Genomic DNA, 23,637 nt, shown 5'->3' with positions numbered 1-23,637 from the left:
GAGCGGTTAGGTCCAACTGGTGGACCGCATATATGATCAGTCTCAAAGACTGCAATTGGGCATAGGGAACATGTATACATCTATCACGTCATATGACTTACCAGCAGGTGAAAAGCTACCGCCTGTTTTTAAACACCGCCTGAGTACTAAAATAAATGAGTTCTTTAAGCTTGATTAATCTGATTTATCTTGATCAACTGTTAAAATGACTCTTACATATTAATAATTAAATTATTTTGCACAGTCATTTATAATGACTATGACAAATTATATTAATTTAAACAGATATCTATAATATTAAGAATTTATATTTACATTTAATTGTAAATATTAAATGTATATTTATATTTAAATGCAGATGTTATATTTATATATTAATATACACTGGCGTTAAAAATGTTTGAGTCTGTTGTGCTCACCAAGGCTTATTAACAGTTGCACTGTCAAATATTATTACAATTTAACAACTGTAATTCTATTAGAATATATTTTAAAATGTAATTTATTTCTGTGATGCAAAGCTGAATTTTTGAATCATCAGTGTCACACGATCCTTCAGAAATCATTCTAATATGCTGATTTGTAAGAGAAACATTTGTAATATATGCATGTATATTTCTTATAGATAGAAAGTTCAAAAGCATTTTTTTAAATAAATGAATTCAAATATAAGTTTTTAATCTCTCTTTTGATCATTTGAATGCATGAATAACAGTATTAATTAGCTTAATTTAGGCTAATTAATTATGTAGCATTCATTTATTTTTACATTTTTTACATTTATCCAAACTTTACTACGCGTGCATTTATATCATGTAGCCTATTTAAAAGTATGTTTTTGCATCATATTTAACATTGCAGGGTATTCAAAATGAGCTAATTTTAGCACGCCAAGTTAACTTCAGATATCCTCTATATATGGAGGGATGAATGTACAATAGGCACCATGGGAATTGGAAAGCTGCAAATGTAGTGTCACTGGATCTCTGTTTGCAACTCTCCCTCTCTTTCTCACACTCTTAACTGCTCCAGCATTATTTATGCGCTGATGTGCTGCTGTCTGCAGAAATCTCCAGGACACCTTATCAATGCTCGGCTGCTCCGAAGCCTTAAGCTCTGAGTACTTCAGCACTACTCCAGAAATGACAAACCGGCAATCAGTGACCCGAGTGAAGCAGGCAGAAGTGTTTTTACCTCCTGCAAACAGCCAGTCCAAGCGCTGCAGTGAATGTGGGCCAGGCATAGCCTCAGGCAATTACACACATACACACACACAGACATATATATATACTGTGTGTGTATATATACAGTATATTTAGAGAGAGAGAAAGCTGGCAAAATCTATTTTTCAATTTAACGCGTAAAAAATATTTAATGCAATTAACGTAGCATCCATTTTTGTATCATTCTTTGGCTAGCGTTACATTATATGATCACGCTCTTATTCATGCAAATGCTTTTAAACCATTCAAGGGTGACGAGACAAAAGAGAATGCGCCGTCTGTGAATGTCCTGACTATGTGACACACACGCGACACACAGAAAGATGCTCGCCAGAATCAAGTTCTCATGCGCGCTTGAACGAACATTAAACAACTTATGCCAAAATGCCCGTTTTGTCGAGTATCCTCATAAGAGCCGTCTTAAATGAGTTAAAAAACATCTTAAATTAACTTAAAGAGTTGTGAGAAAATGGGCACTCGAGTTAGTGACTCGGACTCGAGTCGCACTCGAGTCGCACTCGAGTCGCATTTTATGAGACTTCAGACTTGACTCGGGACTCCACCTGAAATTACTTCAGACTTGACTCGACTCAACAAAAAAGACTTTAATCCTTATCTATTGTAAATAAAATAAAAAAATCTTTATTTGAATGTTATAATATCTGCTTCACATGTACGTGACGTGGTAGGTCGGACCCTTGTTAGAGCATTTTATTACGGATGTCCGTGTATTGCGCGCGTCATAAGAGTCCTATGAAACATGACAGGATCCATCGTGCCATATGTTCTCACATATGGATTTGTTACAGTGTCAGATCGGCCAGATGCAAAGAATGTGTGGAAAACCATTCAAGACGCAGGAACGTCATTTTATTAGACATCGCGTCCACAAAGGTTAGTGACATTAAAACCCAAAAATGAAAATTCTGTCATTAATTCCTCACCCTCATGCCGTTCGACACCCGTAAGACCTCTGTTCATCTTCGGAACACAAATGAAGATATTTTAGTTGAAATCTGATGGCCAGAATAGATTTTGTGCGCAAAAAAACCCCAAAATAACGACTTGTATAGTGATTACCGATTTCAAAACACGGCATCATGAAGCTTCGAAGCGTTATGAATCAGTGAGTCGAATCAGCAGAATCATGATTCGACTCACTGATTCATAACGCTTCGAAGCTTCATGATGCCGTGTTTTGAAATCGTCATCACTATATAAGTCGTTATTTAGGGTTTTTTTGCGCACAAAAACTATTCTCGTCACTCCATAAAGTTATTGTAGAACCACTGTAGTGAGATGGACTTTGTAACGACGTCTTTAGTAGCTTTTATGGGTCTTGAGAGTGTAAAGTGTATTGTGCCAATGGAGGCCTTTCTGAGCCATCAGATTTCAACTAAAATATCTGCATGTGTGTTCTGAAGATGAACGGAGGTCTTACGGGTGTCGAACGACATGAGGGTAAGTCATTAATGACAGAATTTTCATTTTTGGGTGAACTAACCCTTTAACTCACACAGCTGACGGTGTAACGTTAGCTGTTTTACTGTGGTGTAGCCGAGTGGCTCTTTTGGGTTGCCATCCTGTTAAAACATGAATCATATCTAACCTTTAAACCTAGCACTACATTTTACTTTTATCAATCTTTTCGCAGCTTTTCTCTCTCTTAATGTAGACACGAGAGAGTTAGAAAGATGTTAATCCGTTTATTGCTTAAAGAGCATATTTAACGCATCGCAATCATGCTGAAAAGTTTTCTATTGACTAGAAACAACTAGAAACGTTCGGTTTGATTATTTTCTGATAATGTCTGTCGTCAATAACAACGCTGTGTAACAAACATGAATGGCGCTATCTTGTGTCCACCCAGCGACTGTATTGAAAATTAATACTTGTCCTATTGCCAGGACAATAGTTTTTTTTTTTTTTTCACATTATAATGATTATAACATACGGCTGGATGTATCATCTTACATTTTAGGACTTTTATTACAAACAAAACAGATGATAGAAAGATCACATTTTGTCTATTAAAAAAAAATTTTGGATTTTTGAATATTATGTCTTTTTTTTTGTATGACATAAAATGACTTGAGACTCGACTCGGACTCGTGAAAATAGACTCCAGACTTGACTCGGACTCCAGCTTAAAGACTCCAGACTTGACTCGGACTCCAGTGATAAAGACTCCAGACTTGACTCGGACTCCAGCTTAAAGACTCCAGACTTGTCTTGGACTCCAGCTTAAAGACTCCAGACTTGACTCGGACTCCAGCTTAAAGACTCCAGACTTGACTCGGACTCCAGCTTAAAGACTCCAGACTTGACTCGGACTCCAGTGATAAAGACTCCAGACTTGACTCGGACTCCAGCTTAAAGACTCCAGACTTGACTCGGACTCCAGCTTAAAGACTCCAGATTGACTCGGACTCCAGCTTAAAGACTCCAGACTTGTCTTGGACTCCAGCTTAAAGACTCCAGACTTGACTCGGACTCCAGTGATAAAGACTCCAGACTTGTCTTGGACTCCAGCTTAAAGACTCCAGACTTGACTCGGACTCCAGCTTAAAGACTCCAGACTTGACTCGGACTCCAGCTTAAAGACTCCAGATTGACTCGGACTCCAGCTTAAAGACTCCAGACTTGTCTTGGACTCCAGCTTAAAGACTCCAGACTTGACTCGGACTCCAGTGATAAAGACTCCAGACTTGTCTTGGACTCCAGCTTAAAGACTCCAGACTTGACTCGGACTCCAGCTTAAAGACTCCAGACTTGACTCGGACTCCAGCTTAAAGACTCCAGACTTGTCTTGGACTCCAGCTTAAAGACTCCAGACTTGTCTTGGACTCCAGCTTAAAGACTCCAGACTTGACTCGGACTCCAGTGATAAAGACTCCAGACTTGACTCGGACTCCAGCTTAAAGACTCCAGACTTGACTCGGACTCCAGCTTAAAGACTCCAGACTTGACTCGGACTCCAGCTTAAAGACTCCAGACTTGACTCGGACTCCAGCTTAAAGACTCCAGACTTGACTCGGACTCCAGTGATAAAGACTCCAGACTTGACTCGGACTCCAGTGATAAAGACTCCAGACTTGTCTTGGACTCCAGCTTAAAGACTCCAGACTTGACTCGGACTCCAGTGATAAAGACTCCAGACTTGTCTTGGACTCCAGCTTAAAGACTCCAGACTTGACTCGGACTCCAGTGATAAAGACTCCAGACTTGACTCGGACTCCAGCTTAAAGACTTCAGACTTGACTCGGACTCCAGCTTAAAGACTTCAGACTTGACTCGGACTCCAGTGATAAAGACTCCAGACTTGACTCAGACTCCAGCTTAAAGACTTCAGACTTGACTCGGACTCCAGCTTAAAGACTTCAGACTTGACTCGGACTCCAGTGATAAAGACTCCAGACTTGACTCGGACTCCAGTGATAAAGACTTCAGACTTGACTCGGCGTCCAGATGAAAGACTTGTGAACATCTCTGCAGCAGCCTAATAAACCAGTCGCTGTGATTCTGTCATTAAAGGGATAGTTCACCCAAAAATTTAAATTAGTCCATGATTTACTCACCCTCAAGCCATCCTAGGTGTATATGACATTTTTCTTTCAGACGAATACAATCAGAGTTATGTTAAAAAAGTTTTGGCTAATCCAAGCTTTATAATGGCAGTGATTGTTGCTCTGTTTTTGAAGTCCATAAAAAAGTGCATCTGTCGAGCGTAACTGGTAGCGCAAGCATTTTGAACTGCAGAGGCACTTTCAACACTTTTTCCACAAATTGAATACGGATTGGCCGAATTTTTACTTTATACATTTTAAATATGGATATTTTCCTTACATCGATTCGCTTCAGAAGGCCTTTATTATCCCCCCGGAGCTGTGTGGAGCAGTTATATGATGGATAGATGCACTTTTATGGACTTCAAAAAAGGAGCAACAGTCAATGCCATTATAAAGCTTGGAAGAGCCAGGACTTTTTTAATATAACTCTGATTTTATTCGTCTGAAAGAAGAATGTCTTATACACCTAGGATGACTTGAGGGTGAGTAAATCATGGGCTAATTTTCATTTTTTTGGTGAACTATCCTTTTAAGAAAGGTGTTTGATAACTTTATTCAATTTCTGTATTTGTCTAACAGGTACACTCTTAAAAATAAAGGTTCTTTGGCTCCATGAAGAACCGTAAATATCCAAAGAACCCTTCCATTGCACAAAAGGTTCTTTATAGCGTAGAAAGGTTCTTTAGACTATAACATGGATAGAAAAAAATGGTCCTTTAAAGAACCTTGCACAAAACGGTTCTCCAGGGAAGCAAAAATAGTTCTTCTATGGCATCGTTGTGAAAATCCCTTGGCACCTTTATTTTTAAGAGTGTAGGTATAGGCCACAGGTAAAAAAGTAATTTTTTAAAGCCTAATAAATGTTGAAATTAATAGCTTTAATTTATACTGTAATGTTGAATGTCTATCATACATTTTTTTTTTAAATCAATTCCATAAAGACATCAATATCTGAATATTATCAGTGATACCGTCATTCATAAAAAGATGCAATTACAAAAAATATTTGAAATATGCCGTCTTTAAGTTGTTTCTACATTCACTTGGAGAGTAACTGTGAAATATAAAAATATGAATCACGGTTAATTACAGAAAAAAAATGCTATATAATTCTTTCTTTTTGTTATCGATTGAGAGCATAAATATATATGTATATGACTCAGTGTCACTAACACACAAACTGAAATGGTTTCACACCACAATAGGTCTAAGGAAACCTGTGAGGGAGGGCAGGGGTGTCACTGGCCTGTGTCGGTACAGATGAGTCATATGCAGTGTGCTGTGTCAATATTGATGCTCAGTCTAAATATAACCTACACACTATACCACAAAACTTACTAAAGAAGCACATGCATACACACACTAGTGCCACCCAGCCTGGAAAATGTGTTTTGTTGTTTCTTCTCTTTTTTTCTCTCTCTCTTCTTTCCCCCATCTGTCAGGATGACGGCATCAAATGCTTTCCTGCATATTTTAGCATTCCAGGGAAAATGTGAATTGTTGCTATAAATGTTTCATGCCAGATTTACACATCCAAACCATAAACCTTTATGTGAATGATTCAAAATTTGAGAGAGTCTGGGCATCTGTGCCAGCACAAGATGTTTTTTCTCGGCTTCTCTGCGTCATCGGATGCTCTGTCGAGGCTTATCCCAGGTGAACATACCACAGCTATGCTGTCAAAACCTCCGCTGCACACACTCCGTCAGAGAAATGGTCTTGAGTTTGGTTGGGGAAAAAAAACTAAAGAGACAGTTGCTGTACCTTGGCAACTTCATTTTCGGATTCCTCAGATTTTACGCCAACCATAACTTGCAGAAAAATGTGGATGTTTTTGACCTCTTTCTCTCGCGCGTTCTTTTTCTCCATTACTTCGTATTGAATTGCCATATGGGACGGCAGTAATTTAAAACAATGTCGGCTAAGAGCCTGAATGAACTGTCTCATACTAAACTTCCTGCCAAGGTCATTTTATTTCCCCCTCTGCACTTTTTTTTCTGGATTGGGAAAAAGTGACTTGAGTCCACAAGAGTGGAAGGTATTTAAAACAATCAGCGGATTCCTGGTAAGTGGGTGAGATCATTGTTTTAGAGAGAGACGGCAAGTAAAAGCAGAATGGGAGCTGGAGCGAGGGAGGGAGGGAGGGAGGGAGGGCAGCGGGGGTGACCCCTGTGTGGCGAGTTGTTTTCCGTTTGCCAGAGCGACTCAGCAGGCGGACTGCACTCGGAGGGAACGCTGGCTCTGGCAAAGGTCAGAATTCCTCCCAGACGGATTTATTTGTATTGCTTTGCACTTCAGAACGAAGAACAAAACATTCCCATTGTGTGTGTGGAGCTTGTTTTACACCGCAGTCTATTGGAAACATCTGCGGATGATGAACGCTTGTATGAATAATCATGAATAAATAATAATCCTTCAGCAGAGGTCAACGGTGTTTAACACTTTAGAGGAGTGATGGATGGATTAACCTGTACTTGTACAGCTTTCATCACTGTGTTTGGTAACTTACAGCCAGGTTTTAACACAATTTACACCAACCGCTTCGAAGGTTTAAAAAAGGGACCACCTAACACCCCTGATTTTCACAGAGTGTTTATATTTTATTTGTATCTATTTCAGACTGATACTTTTAGGTAATGAGGGTGGGCGATATACCGGTATACACGACTAACCGGGAGAAATTTTAGAGAGAAACATTTTGGACTCGTCTCTATCGCGGTTAAGCTCATGTGAGGTTCGAAAGCTTATCGCATGCGTTTTCAAGCATTGTGGTTTAAAAACAGATGATTTTTAAATCATTGAAGAAGCACAATTAGCAGCGAAAGACAACTCATTTCACTATATGTGAGAGAGTGTTTCTCAGCACTGTCTGAGGGACGCGTGACATGAAGCCGCTGCACATATACCCCTTTTCCACCGAGGTAGTGCTGGTTCGGAGCCAGAGCCTAGTTTCAAATCGGTTCGTTGTCTTTCCACACATAAAGCACCAGCTCCGAACCAGGAAACGTGGTTCTTAAAGTGTTAGTTCACCCAAAAATGAAAATTATGTCATTAATGACTCATGTCGTTCCACACCCGCGAATAGAGCGTCTGGCGTGAGTGATTTCAATGTTAAGTCAATGGTAAGGCACGTTGACACGTGTCTGGAGGTCCCGCGGCGCGGAAGGCGCGTTTCACGCGGCGCGTAGGATGCGAATCCGCCTCATTCGCGTGTCGGACCCGAATTGAGCGTCTTGCGCGTTACACGCGAGTGGTGCTTTTGTGCATTCACGCGTTTGAAGCGAATTCGCGTCTGACGCCCGAGTTGAAAAAATTTAACTTTGACGTCAATTCGCGCCGCGTTAACCAATCAGGAGCCTGCTCGCTGTGGTCACGTGGTATAGTGAGATGATGAGAAACCCTGCATGATTTAAAAATACTACTAGTGTGTCACAAAATGTAGTTTTAAGACTTTTACAGGTGAGAATGTAGTTGTTTAAAGTTCAAATATGTGGTTTATTTATAAAGAGAGCGCCTATTTTAAAAAAAAAATTATCTTGTGTTTGTGGAGTTGTGAGATCCAGGCGATCACCGGGCACTCAGCGCTCATTAACCCCGGCGAGAGCAGCCTTTCCTCGGCTAGTCCTTCTGACGTTTGCCGCTGGCTCTGATGTCCTGTAGTGGTTCGTCTTGTGTGGATCTAACGGCCGATCTTTGGTGTCATGAATCTACAATTTGTTGTCTGCCAAATCGTTTTGACTGAGGGCAAAGAGAAGTTTCATAACTTAATTTTTTTATGATATTTAAATACACATGCAGTGAAGACAATGTAGGAGTTGCCTGGACCACATCTGTGTGGCTATTAATGTTTAATATATATTTTTAATGAAAATGAAAAGAGTGTTTTATGACATATTTCTCCTGGAGCGCCTTGAACGCGCGTCTATTTCGCTTCAAACGCTCGATTTCTAAGCGCGTCCAATTCGCCACGGATGCGCGAATGGATTCAAAATGTTCACGCGTCAAACTAGACGCTGTAGACGCGATTTTGACGCTCTATTCGCGTTTGGTGTGAACGCAGCATAAGATCCACTGAAAAACAAGCATTCTCCATTTTGCTTGGGAACTAATGTGGTCGGAACCAAAGTTTCCAGGACTGCGTTCTCTGGGATCCTCTCAAGCGGAGCACTTCTACATTCCCATTGGTTGCCGCCGAACCGCGTCATAGCTCATTACCATAAAGTTGAGCTGATTTCAACTCTCCTCGACGCCCAAATTGTCCAAGACGCACCATGCCGCTCTCGCGGTGTGAACGCACAGTAAATGAAGCTCGGGCGCACCAGATAACACGTCAGCAGCGTCACTGCGGAGTCGTGAACGTGGATTGACACAGAAGAGAAGACAATGCTGAATAAAGTCGTAGTTTTTGTTATTTTTTGAACAAAATGTATTTTCGATGCTTCAAAAAATTCTAACTAACCCACTGATGTCACATGGACTACTTTGATGATGTTTTATTACCTTTCTGGACAGTATCCCGTACATACATTTTCAATCGAGGGACAGAAAGCTCTCGGACTAAATCTAAAATATCTTAAACTGTGTTCCGAAGATGAACAGAGATCTTATGGGTGTGGAACGTCATTAATGACATCATTTTCATTTTTGGTTGAACTAACCCTTTAAGTAGCACCAAATTGCTGGGCTAGAAGTAAGAACCGCTTGCATCAGGCGCTGGGGGCGGGGTTACCGTGACCAACAAGACAAACACAAACTTGTGACCGCCATTTTTGAAATAGCTAATCGAGCTAATAGCTGCTCGATTGTAATCTCCGTCTATACAAATTATGGCGAGCTGTGCAGACCGATCGCCGTATGACAACGAGTACAGCATTCAGCTCCTTATGCTTTTGACTCGCTCATGCTGTGTTTTGATATCATACGCTGATCGGTCCGATGCATCTCAAACAAGCCTGGTGTGTTTGTGTTTCCCGCTGCTTCGCTAGCGTTGCTGAGAAAGATGAGACGTATACAGTGACGTAAGACCTGGCTCTGTGCTGGCTCTCTAACCCGTGGAAAGACAAACCGGTTCTTAGAAGGCTCATAAGTCGAACCAACTCCGAACTGGCACTAGCACTGGCTCTGAACTAGCACCCGGTTCATTCTGGTGGAAAAGGGCTAATAGAGCGCTTGAGAACTGAACTGAGGGCTTTTTGCTGCCTAATTGGGCTTGAATGGTTAAATACAGATACCTATGTGTCAAAGTAACCATGTATTTGTAAGTAAACAGTCATAAGTGAGCTAAACTGTTGAGAGAGAAACGCACTAGTATTCATAGTTTTCAGTCATTCGACTGTGGCGGAGGCTTGGAGGGCAAAACCGCCATAGAACTCCATTGAACTGCAGCACAAGCCTGTCAAATTCCCATCTTAAAACAAAGATATGTGAACAAGATGCAAGTTTTGGGCACTTACGCACCTGCTGCAGTATTTCAATCACTAAAAACAACGGGACATTCTAAAACGTTTAATGTGAAAAACACTTTAGGGTTGGTTGCACCAATAAGGATTCAATTAAGCAAAGTTTAACACTAATCTAGGATTTGTTGATATGGGTTTTATTTTAAATCGAGTTCTTACCACTTAACCACTTGCACCACTTAATTTTAAACAGATTAATTACGCAGTAAAACCGTTATAATTATAGAGCTGATCAAACAGCAGACGGAGGGTGAACTGACAGGCTAAAGAATCCTTAAAGTGCTAAAAGTGTACTAAAAATGTGATGTTAAAAGATCAAAATCAGTTTACACTGTTTTTTATGATGTAGCCTATACAGGCGAGCAGATGAGCCCAGAATATGAAAGCAACCGATTTGTTTATAATGGGTGATGGAAAAAAAAAAGAGAAACCTTGTGTTGCAGTAATATTCTGTGTTCATCTGATTTCCTGTACAAAGCATGCATCATCAATAAGGTGTATATTGAATTTGGTCTTTTAATATCACTGTCTTACTGCATTAATACTGACTACAAACCTGGGAAAAATGACTGGTGGGCAACGGAGGAAAGCCTTGTTTTGCCCTCCAGGTGGCTGTTCCTATAAGCGTGTGATATCAGGTAAAAACTATGAATAATGCGCTCTTAAAGTGACAGCGTCTAAATGCACCTGCTCTCATTATTAATGCTAATCAAACAAATAAAGAGAGAAAATCTCTCACTGCTCTTGACTGAATCACTTTTGTTACTTTAATAAGAATAATTGTATATTAAATTTACACAGTAAAGACCATGTATTGTTTGTTTTTTATACATTTGATTGCTTATTTTAATTTTATGTAGTATCTTTAGTGCTTGAAGTTTTTATTCAGTTTTAATTTCACTTTTGTCTATTGTTTTCTTTGCTCTTTCTTTATCACTGTTATTTGTCTTCAGTAAGCTTGAGAGTTTTTTTTTAGGCTCGTAGTTTTTTAAATGATATTGAAAATGGTGATACGAATTTTGATATTTCAAAGGTATCATAACCTTATGTAAAGCAAAAATAACTATTATGATATATAGTTATTGTGAAATAAAATTACTCCATGTGATATAAGACTTTGGTCCTAAATGAGGGGATGTTCACTAGCTGGCAACATTAATTTGTATCATAAATTTATGTTAACACAATTAACTAGAATAATTTTTAGAATAAAAACTTGGTATACATTTTTTTTGTATTATTATTTGTTATTTTGTATAATTAACTGTATTTTTACCATGTTTATAATTATAATCAGTATAAATGAATAATCAAGTAGATTAAAAAAATCATTAATATTAAAGGATTTTTTACTTTTAATTACTATTTTAAGTGTTTTAATATTTAATAATAATTCATATAGTTCTATTTTTTTCGGTAACATCTTATTTGTTAATATTACATAACCTAACAATGAGAAATACATTTGTTAAAGCATTTATTAATCCTGGTTAATGTTTGTTAATACAAATACAACTGTTTGTTCATGTTAGTTCACAGTGCATTAACTAATGCTAACAAATACAACTTTAGATTTTAACATTAACTAAGATTCATAAATGCTGTAGAAGTATTAGTTCATGTTAACTAATGAAACCTTATTGTAAAGTGTAACCTTTATCAGCTAGACAACTTGCGGACCGTGTGTTTTGTCATTCGTTTGATAATTTTTGAAATGATGCGTGGGTGACTGACTGCTTGCTTAGTAGTAGCTAACCTTCAAAACAACAGTTTATTGTCTGAGAGGCATTTTACGTTCTCTGTAGTAAATTGATGATTTGTGGGGCACTGAGGTGTGAATGAATAAAAACAAGTATGATATGTGGTTTTACTCTTTGTGCAGCTGGAGGTGTGTAAATGTGTGTGCATCCTGTGAGACTCGCACAGGTGGTGAGGGGGAGGGGTAAGAGGTGGGAGTGGAGCAGCAGGGGTGGCGTGACCACTTCCTGTCTCAAATGTACAGTAAATCGTCGTGTCTTTACCAAATCAACACCGTGCACCGGTGGTGGGTTTACGCTGCCTGGCAGAACCCTCTTATTGGTTGAGCTCTTGCAGTGTGGCTTGCAGAACAAGACAGCTTTTCTTTGTTCTGTCTTTATTTGCATAGAGATGTTTTTGCCGCGTCTTAACAGCAGTAGGGATGAGTGGGGTACAACCTAACGCGGGGTTAGTTGTAACACACATGGTTTAAAACTTTCCACACATGTCAGGATGACGAAACTTAGTGCATTTACTAGTTGCCATATCAACACTATATATAGGAAAAAATGTGCCAAAATTAAAACAATCTTTGGAAGATATCACTGAACATTTATTTGACCATAGCAAAAAGTAAATTTCTTACTTGAGTCAATTTTTCATCTGTTTTGTGTGTTTATTTAAAATGAGACAAATCTGATATTATTTTAATCTCATATCAAGCATGTTGTCACACTGTGTTACAATATGCCCCTATTAGAACTATGCTATTATATTCTATACTTTTATGAATTCTATTGAGAAAAAGGTGAATAATGTTCAGAAATTATGAATCATTAGTATGTTTTGAACTATGCTGTGTTTTGTGGTGTGTTTGCTGTCAAAGTTAAAAAAAAGTTATTTATTTTTAATTATTAAAAAATGCCATTTTTTTATATGAAAAAGTTAATAATTGTATTTTATTGACAAAATATTTGAATTTGTCTTGGATATTTTTTATTAGATCAGATAACATTTTAAGCTTACATTTTGTTACACTGTAAAAAAGAAAATTTGACATAACTTTTAACTTTTAAACAAAGTAGTTCACTTAACTCAATTAACTGAGTAAGGTCACATGTCTTCCAATATAAGATCTTTTGTTCATCTGATTGAGTTTTTATAGTTTTTGTATTTTGTGTTGAATTTTTTTTTTTTGTATGTCACCATCATGGTGATCAGTGTTTTATGTAGTTGGACAGTTTGACGAGTTTTTAATGTTAGTGTTTCTCTGCACTGTAAAATCGAATAAGTTAGACTTACTTGAAAAAAAGCATGCAAACCGATTGCCTTAAAATAACAAGTAAAGTGAAATAGGAATAGTATGTTGTGCCAACAAATTAGTATAGTTCACTTACACAAGAGTTCTAGAAACTAAAAAATTAACTGTAGAGAATACTTGATCTTTTGCTTTAGATTTACTGTTACGTGTTTTGCATGCTGAATGTTGAAGTCTGTGTGTGACTCAAGCAGGATCAACGGCAAGATATTGTTACAAATATAGAGGGATTATTATATCAACCCAATTAAAAGTTCCACAGGTGTTTATGGCATAAGTGTTAGCAATTAAAATTGTAAACGATCATTATATGACATAAAAATAAATATTACATAGGTTCATTTTAAAAGGTGATCTTAATTTCATAACTAGTTAATTATTCAGTCAAAAACTAGGTCAACTTTTCCAAGAAACCTATTACTTCTCTTCATTTGAAACCAAATAACTGTGATTTCCTGTTGCATCGCTGCATCAGAAAGAGAGTTATAATAATAATATGAATGTTCCAAGTGCCCAACCAAAGGGAACACTGATCACCATAATGGTGATGTGTTTTTGTTTTTTTGCTTCACAAAATGCCACTCAGAAAAACCAAGTTAAGAATAATTTATTGGTTTGAGTAAACAAGGAATAGTAGGTGAATAGTACAGATTACTAGATTTTTACACATGAGTTAAGACACTAAGTAAAGTTAACTAAAAAGTGTTAGTTAGAATCACTGTTTGATTTTACAGTGTGGCTGCTGTTTGCTATGGCAAGAGAAAACGCAATCAGATGCTGTCGGCTGCTCGATGATAAGAATATAATCATTGTGTAGTGGCTTAATTCACTGAGTTTAATATGAGCAATATACAATTAACTTTGTTTTATTGTGATTCTAGAATATATCCAGCAAGGTTCTAATCAGAAAAGCTGAATGAGGTTTAAAACAGATTGTACACTTTGCACTTTAACCACCTGTGAGATTTACTCCCATAGACATCAAGAATCAGCTTATGAATCTCAACAATGGTGACATGCTTCATGCAGCAATGCATTCTGGGAGCCATGGATGAGTTTTGCCTGATGCAACCAGAATGCATTGTTAACTTGTTGCAACTTGTATGCTTGTTAACTTGCATTTAAAAATCGAATTAATACTAGGTTGGTCCAGTGATTGTTGAACCAACTTCTTTTCACTGGTTAACCAAACTTTTTTTTTTGCATTTTATTGTCCAGTTAACTAAACCATAATCATTAGTCAAAAGTTTTGTGAGTTGAATTTTTACAGTGTACAATGTGCCCCTCACATGTTACAATGTACCCCACATATGGGGCATTTATTCACATTTCACTTCCATTCTTTCGGGGTAAATCAAGAAAAAAAGTACACACTGTATTAATGACACAAAACCACATAGATATTATTGTGGGAAAAAAGAAATACTCTGAACCCCAAGTGGCTTTCCACAAACTGAGAAAGTCAAAAAGCGTTAGGTTGTGCCCCGCTCTCATATATATATATATATATATATATACGACAGAAAAAAATATTTCGAAAAAGGTTAGAAAGAAACTGTGCAAGAGCACACAAAACACCACATTTGACATCTTTTTGCTGAATGTTGCCGTGGTAAACATAAGCCGGAGGTCAAAGGAAATGATGTTTCACCCCGCTCTGCAGAAAGGAAAAGATTGGTATTTCAGAGTCATATAGTTTAGTTTGACGTATGGAATGCTGCTTTTACTTGCCTGAGGTGGGAAGCTTGACGTGGGTGTGTGTGCGCAGGACAGACTTACAGTTTCTCAACCCAAGAGTGCAATGGTCACGACCACAGACCTCAAAAGCATTGAATGTTCTATACACACTCCATGTAATATTGCTGTTATGAATGCATTGATCCATAAATGGATCTCTCTCTCTCTCTCTCTCTCTCTGCACGGCGAGAGTCAAGCTCGATTTATCAGGTAGCTGATAGAAAAGCTGGTCCGCCCACCTTTATACAGACAGATTTATGTGCCTTGCAGTCAATAGTTGTGACCTTAACTTACAGTCAACAGGTTTAAGTGGCAGGGGTCAATGAGTCCAAGACCTGGCCATTCCAATGATGAGTGTCTTGAAAGAAAACATGCAGCCGCCTCTAATTGTCTAGCTAAGACTCGCTGGTAGTGTTTTAGATAGCTTTGAGTGCTGTAATTTCCTTGTAAGAAAAGTTTTTAATGTGGATGTTTTAATATGGTTCTAAACGGTACCAAATTAGGCTTGTAACAATAGCAGAACCATTTGTGGAGGTAATAGAACCTCGTTTTTTTATAAGGGGAAAGTGGGAGCTTAATGGTGTTATAAATAACCTTTTCAACAACTGTTTGTTTCCATTAGTTCATATTATTAATATTAGCATTATTAATATTGTTTTTTTTAGTCCTCTATCTGCCTGGTCTTATATGTATCTTTTCTCTATTTGGGTTTTACATTTATATAAAAAAGAAGCTTGTGTCAATTAGGTACTTTTATTTTTTATTGATGGCAAATTGTATCACAAATGACCACTCTAACAACCGTTATTAGCTGAATACTTGAATAAATAACAATTGACATTGAACATGATATAGATGTAATGAAGAGCAAGTTCCTGTGAAATATCTTCACAATCCTCTATGATGTCTGCACGTCCTTCATTATGTGTGTGAGTGGCAGAGACACAATTGAGTTTAGAGTTACAGTTTGTCTGCTCTATTTGATTATGTAAAAACAATTATGTTTATGTAGGCCAAAATTAACAAAAATTGACCGTATGTGAGCCCTTCACTGTAAACCCTAACACTCAAAATAATGAATTGGGTTGAGTAGGGCAAACTTAAAACAAATGAGTTCAAACAAATTAACTTTTATGAGTATTTAGAACTTTCTTTTACTTTTGAGTTCACAAAACTGACACATTTAAAGTAATCTGAATTGCTTCGTTGTTTTGAGTTTTATGAACTTGTTTCTCTTAATTTAAGACTAATTTAAATTTAACTGAAACTAGGCGGAGATTTCTATTTCCCATCTGCAAGTTCTGCTTACTTAAATTTTTAGATGAAACTGCATACTAATCAAATTTTTTGAGTTTTGCCAACTTATTTGGGTTTATAGTACATGGTAAAAGGAAAAAGTGATATACAGTCATCAATCTCCATGGATCATAAATTCAATATCTCTGTTAGAGAAGATGAGTATCCCTAACTGAAACATTAACTAGGAAACCATTTAAAATTTAAGTTCAAATTTAAGAAAGAAATAATTTACCTGTTGAGAGTGTGTAGCTCCAGAAAATCAGTAATGAGGTGGCTTTGACAGTTACAGATTTGAAAAACAAAAAGGCGGGAATAAAATAAACTCTAACATAAAGAACCATTTCAACATATAAAGGGTTCTTCAGGTTCTAAATAGAACATGCAAAGAACCTTTAAAGAATCATCTTTTTTTTCATAACAAAATAATAAGTATTAATTTATTTTTTATTAAACAACGTTAATTGTTTAGCTTTTTTCAAATGGTGATGTAAAAATAGTTTCTGGATATTTAGATATTTTTGTCCTTTCAATGAACAAACAAAAAAGCAACGTTAATAACTGTCAAATAAAAAAAATAAAAACATTCTGAAACCAAGCCATTTATAAGCCCTCTATTTTTAATCTTCCTTACTTAAAAAAAAAACAATATTTTCTGTATTATTATCTTCTCTTTTTTTCCTGTTTGGTCTGCAGGTGTGTAAGTTGCCATGATGTTGTTATGCAGAAATATTTGTTCAGTTTGACGCCTCATAGTGGAACATTTGCAGATACACAGAAGCCTAAGATAACTAGTCCGGTTTGTTTGTCTCCTCGTATAGACACAGACAGGGAAGGTCTTGCAGAACAGGACTCCATTTTTGCCAAAAGGCAAATGCTTACAGCAATTACTATGTTGAAGAAGTGGAAAAAAGGAAAGCCAAAAATGTGGTGTGATGTAACATTTCAGCCTGTCTGGCACATACCTACATGGTTTTCAACATTTAAATATGTTTCCATGAAGCTAGTTCCAGAAAAAGAAACAAACGTGTATTATCACATGAATTTCTTTTCTGGTTATTGGTTTTCTATTCAATAAATTGATTAATTTGATATAAAACATATTATGGTTTTATTTTACATTAGAACTTATTAGAATTACTTATCTTTAAGTTTATTGCTAACACTTTGTTTTAGGGTTCAATTCTCACTATTAACTAGTTGCTTATTAGTATGATATTGGCTGTTTATTAGTACTTATAAAGCACATATTATTGCCTTATTCTGCATCTCTTAATCCTAAACTTAAACGCTACAAAAACTACCTTACCAACTATTATAAGCAGTAAATTAGGAGTTTATTGAGGCAAAAGTCATAGTTAATAGTGAATATGTGTTCCCCATACAGTTTATTTTACCAGTGAATACATTTTTCACCAACTGTGAAAGCAGAACCTTTTTTTTTTTTTACTGGAAATCTTACGAATTTTTACAGATAAATGTTTTAAACTTCAATAGAACCTTTAGTAAAACCTAAATCTGTCCAAAAAGAAAAAAAAGTGAAATGCAACTCTAATATAATGAATGGACATATAATATAATGAATTATTAGAATTATGCTTTTTTCATAATTTAATGTCATAGATGATGATTCGCAGGTAAAATAAACCTCTTTATAGAATGTTAGCTGCATGGCAGAGAACGCAAATATATTAGCAAGATAGCAAGTTTCCAACACAGAATCAAATACCTGCTTTCTGAGACTACAAGTAATGTAAATCGCTTTGTAAACTATATTTCACAGCCGTCGCTCTGCCACAAGTTCAAGACATCTTTCATTTAGAGCAAGCTTGCTGTGCCTGATAAGACGTAAAGCCTCATTGGTTGTTGTGTTTATCTGAAAAAGATATAATGTATGATAATAAGAAATGCACTGTTCATTACAGGAAAGGAAGTATGGCTGGGGTTTACAGTCAATGAAGTCCAAGGGGCGTGTGTTAGCGTGACCGAGGTGGAGCTTACTCCACGCAGAGAGACGTCCCTTTCTTAGGAGGCCTGTGCTGTCGACCCCAAAAACCCAGGCGAGAACTGTTGCCGGCGCTGCACTGCAACATGCGTCTCAATCAGGAGCATCTCAGCGCATGCTAACACCTCCTGTCAGAGCAGTCAAACAATGGAACAGACCACTGTGAGTGATCAAGTTTGAGTTGAATTTCATGGCTTTTGCTTTTACACCTCATGCATATGCATAACACATGGGCGTCTTGTTCTGTCACCGGGTCTGGGATTGCTATTGCTGTGTTTTGTTGGATGTGATTTTGAAAGACTTTTGAATCATTTCACATTGACCCAACAGCCTGGAAGTCAATCACGTTCATAGCAGAGTATCAGGTCAGTTAAACGTTCGACAGGTGTCCAGTTGTCCCCTTGTAGAGCTGAATGAAACAACCTACAATCTTGCAAAAGATCTCCATTAAAAAAAGCAAATCTAGTGTGTAGTTTCAGTTAGGAAGTCTGCCATTTTGAGGAGAAGGGCGAAACTGCGGCAATAAACAATAGATTTGATACACGTTTTGTTTTTCTACTCTAGTTTGTTTACGTCCATTTCTAAAGTGCCTTGCAAAGGAAATAAAGCTTCCTTTTTCAGTTTCCTCTCCAGGTGCTGCAAATATCAACCGTATAAAAAAATATATCGAGCCACAGAGTGACTAATATTAACTTGTTGATGGTGAATTCCTGCAAAAAAAAAAAGGTTCCATCTAAATTATGAATGCATTGCAGCACCTTTTTTGGATTAATTTTGTCTTTCTTTCCCTTAATGTTCAGTCATAGATTCCAGTTGAACTATTAATACGGTGGAGCGGCTTGTCATGCTGCGAGAGGGAAAAATTGCGTAATTTTGAAACGTGAGTCTCAAATCCTCGAGTTAACGGCCTCACATACACCGTATGTGTTTGTAGCATTATGTCTTCATTAGTGTACTATTAAAAAGGACAAAGGAAAACTTTGTCTCAGGGTCTTTATACTCCCTCACAGACTTGCATAGGTGATGCTGCTGGTTATTTAGCCTTTTCTGTTGTTGTGTAGAAAGTTCTTAAAGGGATAGTTCACCCAAAAATGGAAACCGTGTCATCATTTACTCACCCTCAAGTTGTTCCACCTGTATGGATTTCTTTCTTCTGCTAAACACAAGGGAAGATATTTGGAAGAATGTTTGTAACCAAGCAGATCTCGGCAGCCATTGACTACCATAGTATTTTTTTCCCCCACTATGGTAGTCAATGGCTCATTTTTTGGTGAACTCTCCCTTTAAGTATGAGATGTTGAGAGCAGATTTCTGGTCTGTAATGCAGATCAGAAGGGCACAAATCAATGATTTTTGTTTGAGGGCAGAACTTATGCAGATCTCCAAAGGCTTGTAATGTTAGCCATGCCACACCTGACTATTGTAATGACAGTGGAATCCAAATGTTTGAGACTTGCATTGTGGAAATGCTTCTGTTTTGCATTTTTCTAGTTTAAAGTGGTCATATGATGGTTCTAAAAAGAACATTATTTTGTGTATTTGGTTTAAAGCAATGTGTTCATGCGGTTTTAGGTTCAAAAAAGTAATTTTACACATACTGTATTGTTGCCCCTCTCATCGTTCTGAAAAGTGCGGTGTGCTCTGATTGGCCAGCGATCCAGTGCATTGTGATTGAACCGAATACCTTAAGCGTCTAACGGAAATGTCACGCTTCTTACCATATTTGGAACATCAGCTCATAAAGCAATATTGACAGATGGAAATGTCGGTCCTACCTTATCAATTCAAGCCCAAATCTGATCCGGATGATGCAGATGACCAAGCTGATCGATCAACATTGCCAGCGCAACTGGACCAGTCCGTTTGCACTTGTTATCGTAGAAACAACAAAGACGTAGAAACGGTCTGGTGCTAGAAACGGTCATCCGAAAAATGCGCAACACACAGTCGAATATTAGTATTGTACTCTTCTGGAACAGAGTTGTAACTAAAGCTTAGCCCCTGTTTTCTAACGGTCCCCTAACAAAGTACTTTGGCTTTCGCAACGAAAAACACAGCGTCTCCACGACGCGCCGGCGACGTCAATAAAAGTTACGCCTTCTTTCTTTGCGTATACATTATGAAACTCTGCCCCCACAGACTGACGTAGATTTGTGGGGGTGTGTTTGAACGAAGCGTTTTAGGAAGGTGTGGCTGAGCCTTAACTTAGAATAACAAAGAATATCCCTCTGGGTTTGAGACGTTATGCTTCGTAACTCTGCAGATCTCTTACACAAAGAGCTACATGACACACTAAAGACAACGGTAAACAAGAAGTCGCATCATATGACCCCTTTAATACAAAATTCAGAAAAGACACGTTCAGTTTTTAACTGTAGTGTTTATTCTCTATCTAAACGAAATGATTGTATTACTATGAAAATCGAAACGACGGTGTACGGAGTGGCCTCGTAGGGCAGCGAAGCAAGTGCATTCTGGGAGTTGTTGTCTTTCATTCACATGAGACAAAAAATAATTTTCTGTCTTTTCTCAGTCTAGAAGGCACCAAATTCAAAAATAATTTCACATTTCTACTGCATAAATGACCCAGTTTAAATACAAAGCTTAATGGTTACTCACTAAAATAACCCTTTAATCAGTGGTTGTATATCAAGAACAGGGACACATTTGGGTGCATTTCGTTTCTGTGATTTCAACGGAACGAATAAAGTCTCCGCAACAGCAATCGATTGAAGCGCTTGTCTGTGCACGAGCCACCGATACTGAAAACAGCGGCCACGAGCGGCACTCTGCATGATTTCAAAAACGCATTCCAGCGTCAGATCGCCTCCTATGTAACTCTACTAATCAACTAGAGATGCTTAACTTGTATTAAATACAACTCAAGCTGCAAGAAAAGCCGCTATCTATTTGCCACCAGCACTGCTGCTGCTACTCCTCGACAATGTCCACAACAAGCTGCTTCTTCTTCGGCTTGTGCCTTGATACTGTGGGTTACACCATCACCATGCCCGTGGACACTGCTTACTAGCGGAAGCATGTGTAATTGCACATTGACGCGGACAACAACGCAGAAGTATAAATGAAAACCGGCGCGTAACTTGCGGCGTAGAGGATACGGCGTAGGTCCGACGCAGAAGTATAAATCAGCCTTTACGCTACTCCTACATCCTACGTCTTTCATCGCGTCATACATCGCATCAGGAGTTACTCTTGTGCCGTAAGTCGGAAGCTAGTTGTTTTAGTCTATAAAGTGTTAAATATGGATATTTTTCTTACACTACTGGAGCCGTGTGGAGTACTTTTATGATGGATGGATGCACTTTTTTGGGTTTCAAAATCTCATCCTCCATTCACTGCCATTATAAAGCTTGGAAGAGCCTGGACATTTTTAATACAACTCCGATTGTGTTCGTCTGAAAGAAGTCATATATTTATTTATATATACAGTATAATGTCAGAATTGTGAGTTTATATCTCGCAATTCTGACTTTATATCTTTGTAGCTCAAACAGTAGAGCGTGGCGCTAGCAACGCCAAGGTCATGGGTTTGATTCCCAGGGAAAGCAAGAACTGACAAAATGTAAAATGTGTACTTTGAATGCAATGTAAGTCGCTTTGGATAAAAGCGTCTGCCAAATGCGTAAATGTAAATGTAAATGTAAATATCTCGCAATTCTGACAATTTCTCAATTCTGACTTTATAACTCGCTATTGCAGGATATAAAGTCAGAATTGTGAGATATAAACTCGCAATTGCGAGAAGTCAGATTTGGAAGTTCATATCTCGCAATTCTGACAATATTTCACAATTCTGACTTTATAACTCACTATTGCGCGTTTATATCTAGCAATTCTGACAATATTTTGCAATTCTGACAATACTTTGCAATTCTGACTTTATATCTCACAATTCTGTTGTAACACTGCGTTACAATGAGCCCCTATTAGAAATACGCCATTATATTCTATACTTTTATGAATTCTTTTGAGTAACTATGAGAAAAGGGGGAATACTGAGTTAATGTTCAGAAATGATTCATTATTATTATGTTTTGAACTATGCTATAGCTGTATTTAGCGATTGTGTTTGTAGTCAAACTCAAAAATGCTTATATTTTTAATAAATAAAAAATGCCATTTTTTTTATTTAAAAAAGTGAATAATTGTATTTTGTTGACAAAATATTTTAGTTTGTCTTGTATATTTTTTTGATTATATCAGATAACATTGTAAGCTGTTATTTGGTCATGTTACATTGTGCCCCACCATATGTTACAAACATTTCACAAACATTTCAGGTTGTCACATTTCACTTCCATTTTTTCGGGGTAAATCAAGAAAAAAAGTATACACTGTATTAATGAAACAAAACCACATAATTGTACTAGACGTGTGCAATTAATGTGGGAAAAAAGAAATACTCTGAACCCCAATTGGATTTCCACAAACTGAGAAAGTCAAAAAGCGTTAGGTTGTGCTCCGCTCTCCCCTACATCTCATGTGATCTTTAGTTTTGGCATATCCATAAATTGGTACATTGCTAATAACCGACATGTCAAGTTTACTGTATGTCCTGTGTCATTCTTCTGTATCTATCCTCAGTTGTTCCTCAGAGTGTGTGTGTACTGTCTGTGAGGCAGCGATCTGTCCCGTTCCCAGTGTGCTTTTCTGCATGTGCAGCATGGGGTGAAGCCAGTGAAAGAGGACATTGTTCGTGTCGTAGTGAGGCATGTTGCATGCACTTATAACTCTGAGTGGGTGAAGTTTCCCCCATCATGCACCACGAATGCCTTTGAATGACTGGATTGTGTGGAAGGGAAAAGCAGCAGGCGCTTTTGTTTTGATTTTTCGCTCTCCTATCTCTGTCGCAAACTCCGAAAGTTGTTATCATTTACTCAACTTCATGTCATTCCAAACTTCTTTTGTAGAGCACAACATTTTAAAGACCAGTCAATGGGGTCCAAAACAACATCGAACCCCATTGGAAAGTAAATGATGACTGAGTTTTCATTTTTTGGCTTTAAGTAATGCAACTGGGTAACATAACTCGTGTTACGACTTTATGAGTTTCACATTAAGCCAGCCAGCGAAGTGGATGAGGGAAAAAGACCAGAAAGGAAAGAGTGATTTGAGTGTGTTGTAATGTCATGGATTAGGATGCCCAGCACAGCTGCATCAGGCCCGAACTGTACAGTGGTGTGTTTCTCATTCTCTCCCATGTCCGAGAGCAATGACTCGTTAAAACGTGTGACTCAGAGCGGCTTGTTTGTGAGCGGACCACCTCCAGAGT

At 37.7% G+C, this 23,637-nt stretch overlaps 1 protein-coding gene across 1 annotated transcript in view; it reads left to right on the top strand.

The window, feature by feature from the left end:
• The window catches only part of bach2b (BTB and CNC homology 1, basic leucine zipper transcription factor 2b), a 152,078-nt gene that overhangs the window by 8,265 nt on the left and 120,176 nt on the right, over positions 1-23,637 (top strand). Inside the window, exon 2 of the mRNA XM_079830606.1 lies at positions 18,265-18,506. Within this exon, the coding sequence (XP_079686732.1) occupies positions 18,492-18,506 (15 nt within the window). The 5' untranslated portion in view covers positions 18,265-18,491. The remainder of the gene's footprint in view (positions 1-18,264; positions 18,507-23,637) is intronic.

This window comes from Gobio gobio (genome assembly GCF_949357685.1).
Source record: "Gobio gobio genome assembly, chromosome: 12".
Taxonomy (NCBI): domain Eukaryota; kingdom Metazoa; phylum Chordata; class Actinopteri; order Cypriniformes; family Gobionidae; genus Gobio; species Gobio gobio.
Note: the sequence above shows the minus strand (reverse complement) of the source record. Positions and strands in the feature narration are given on the sequence as shown.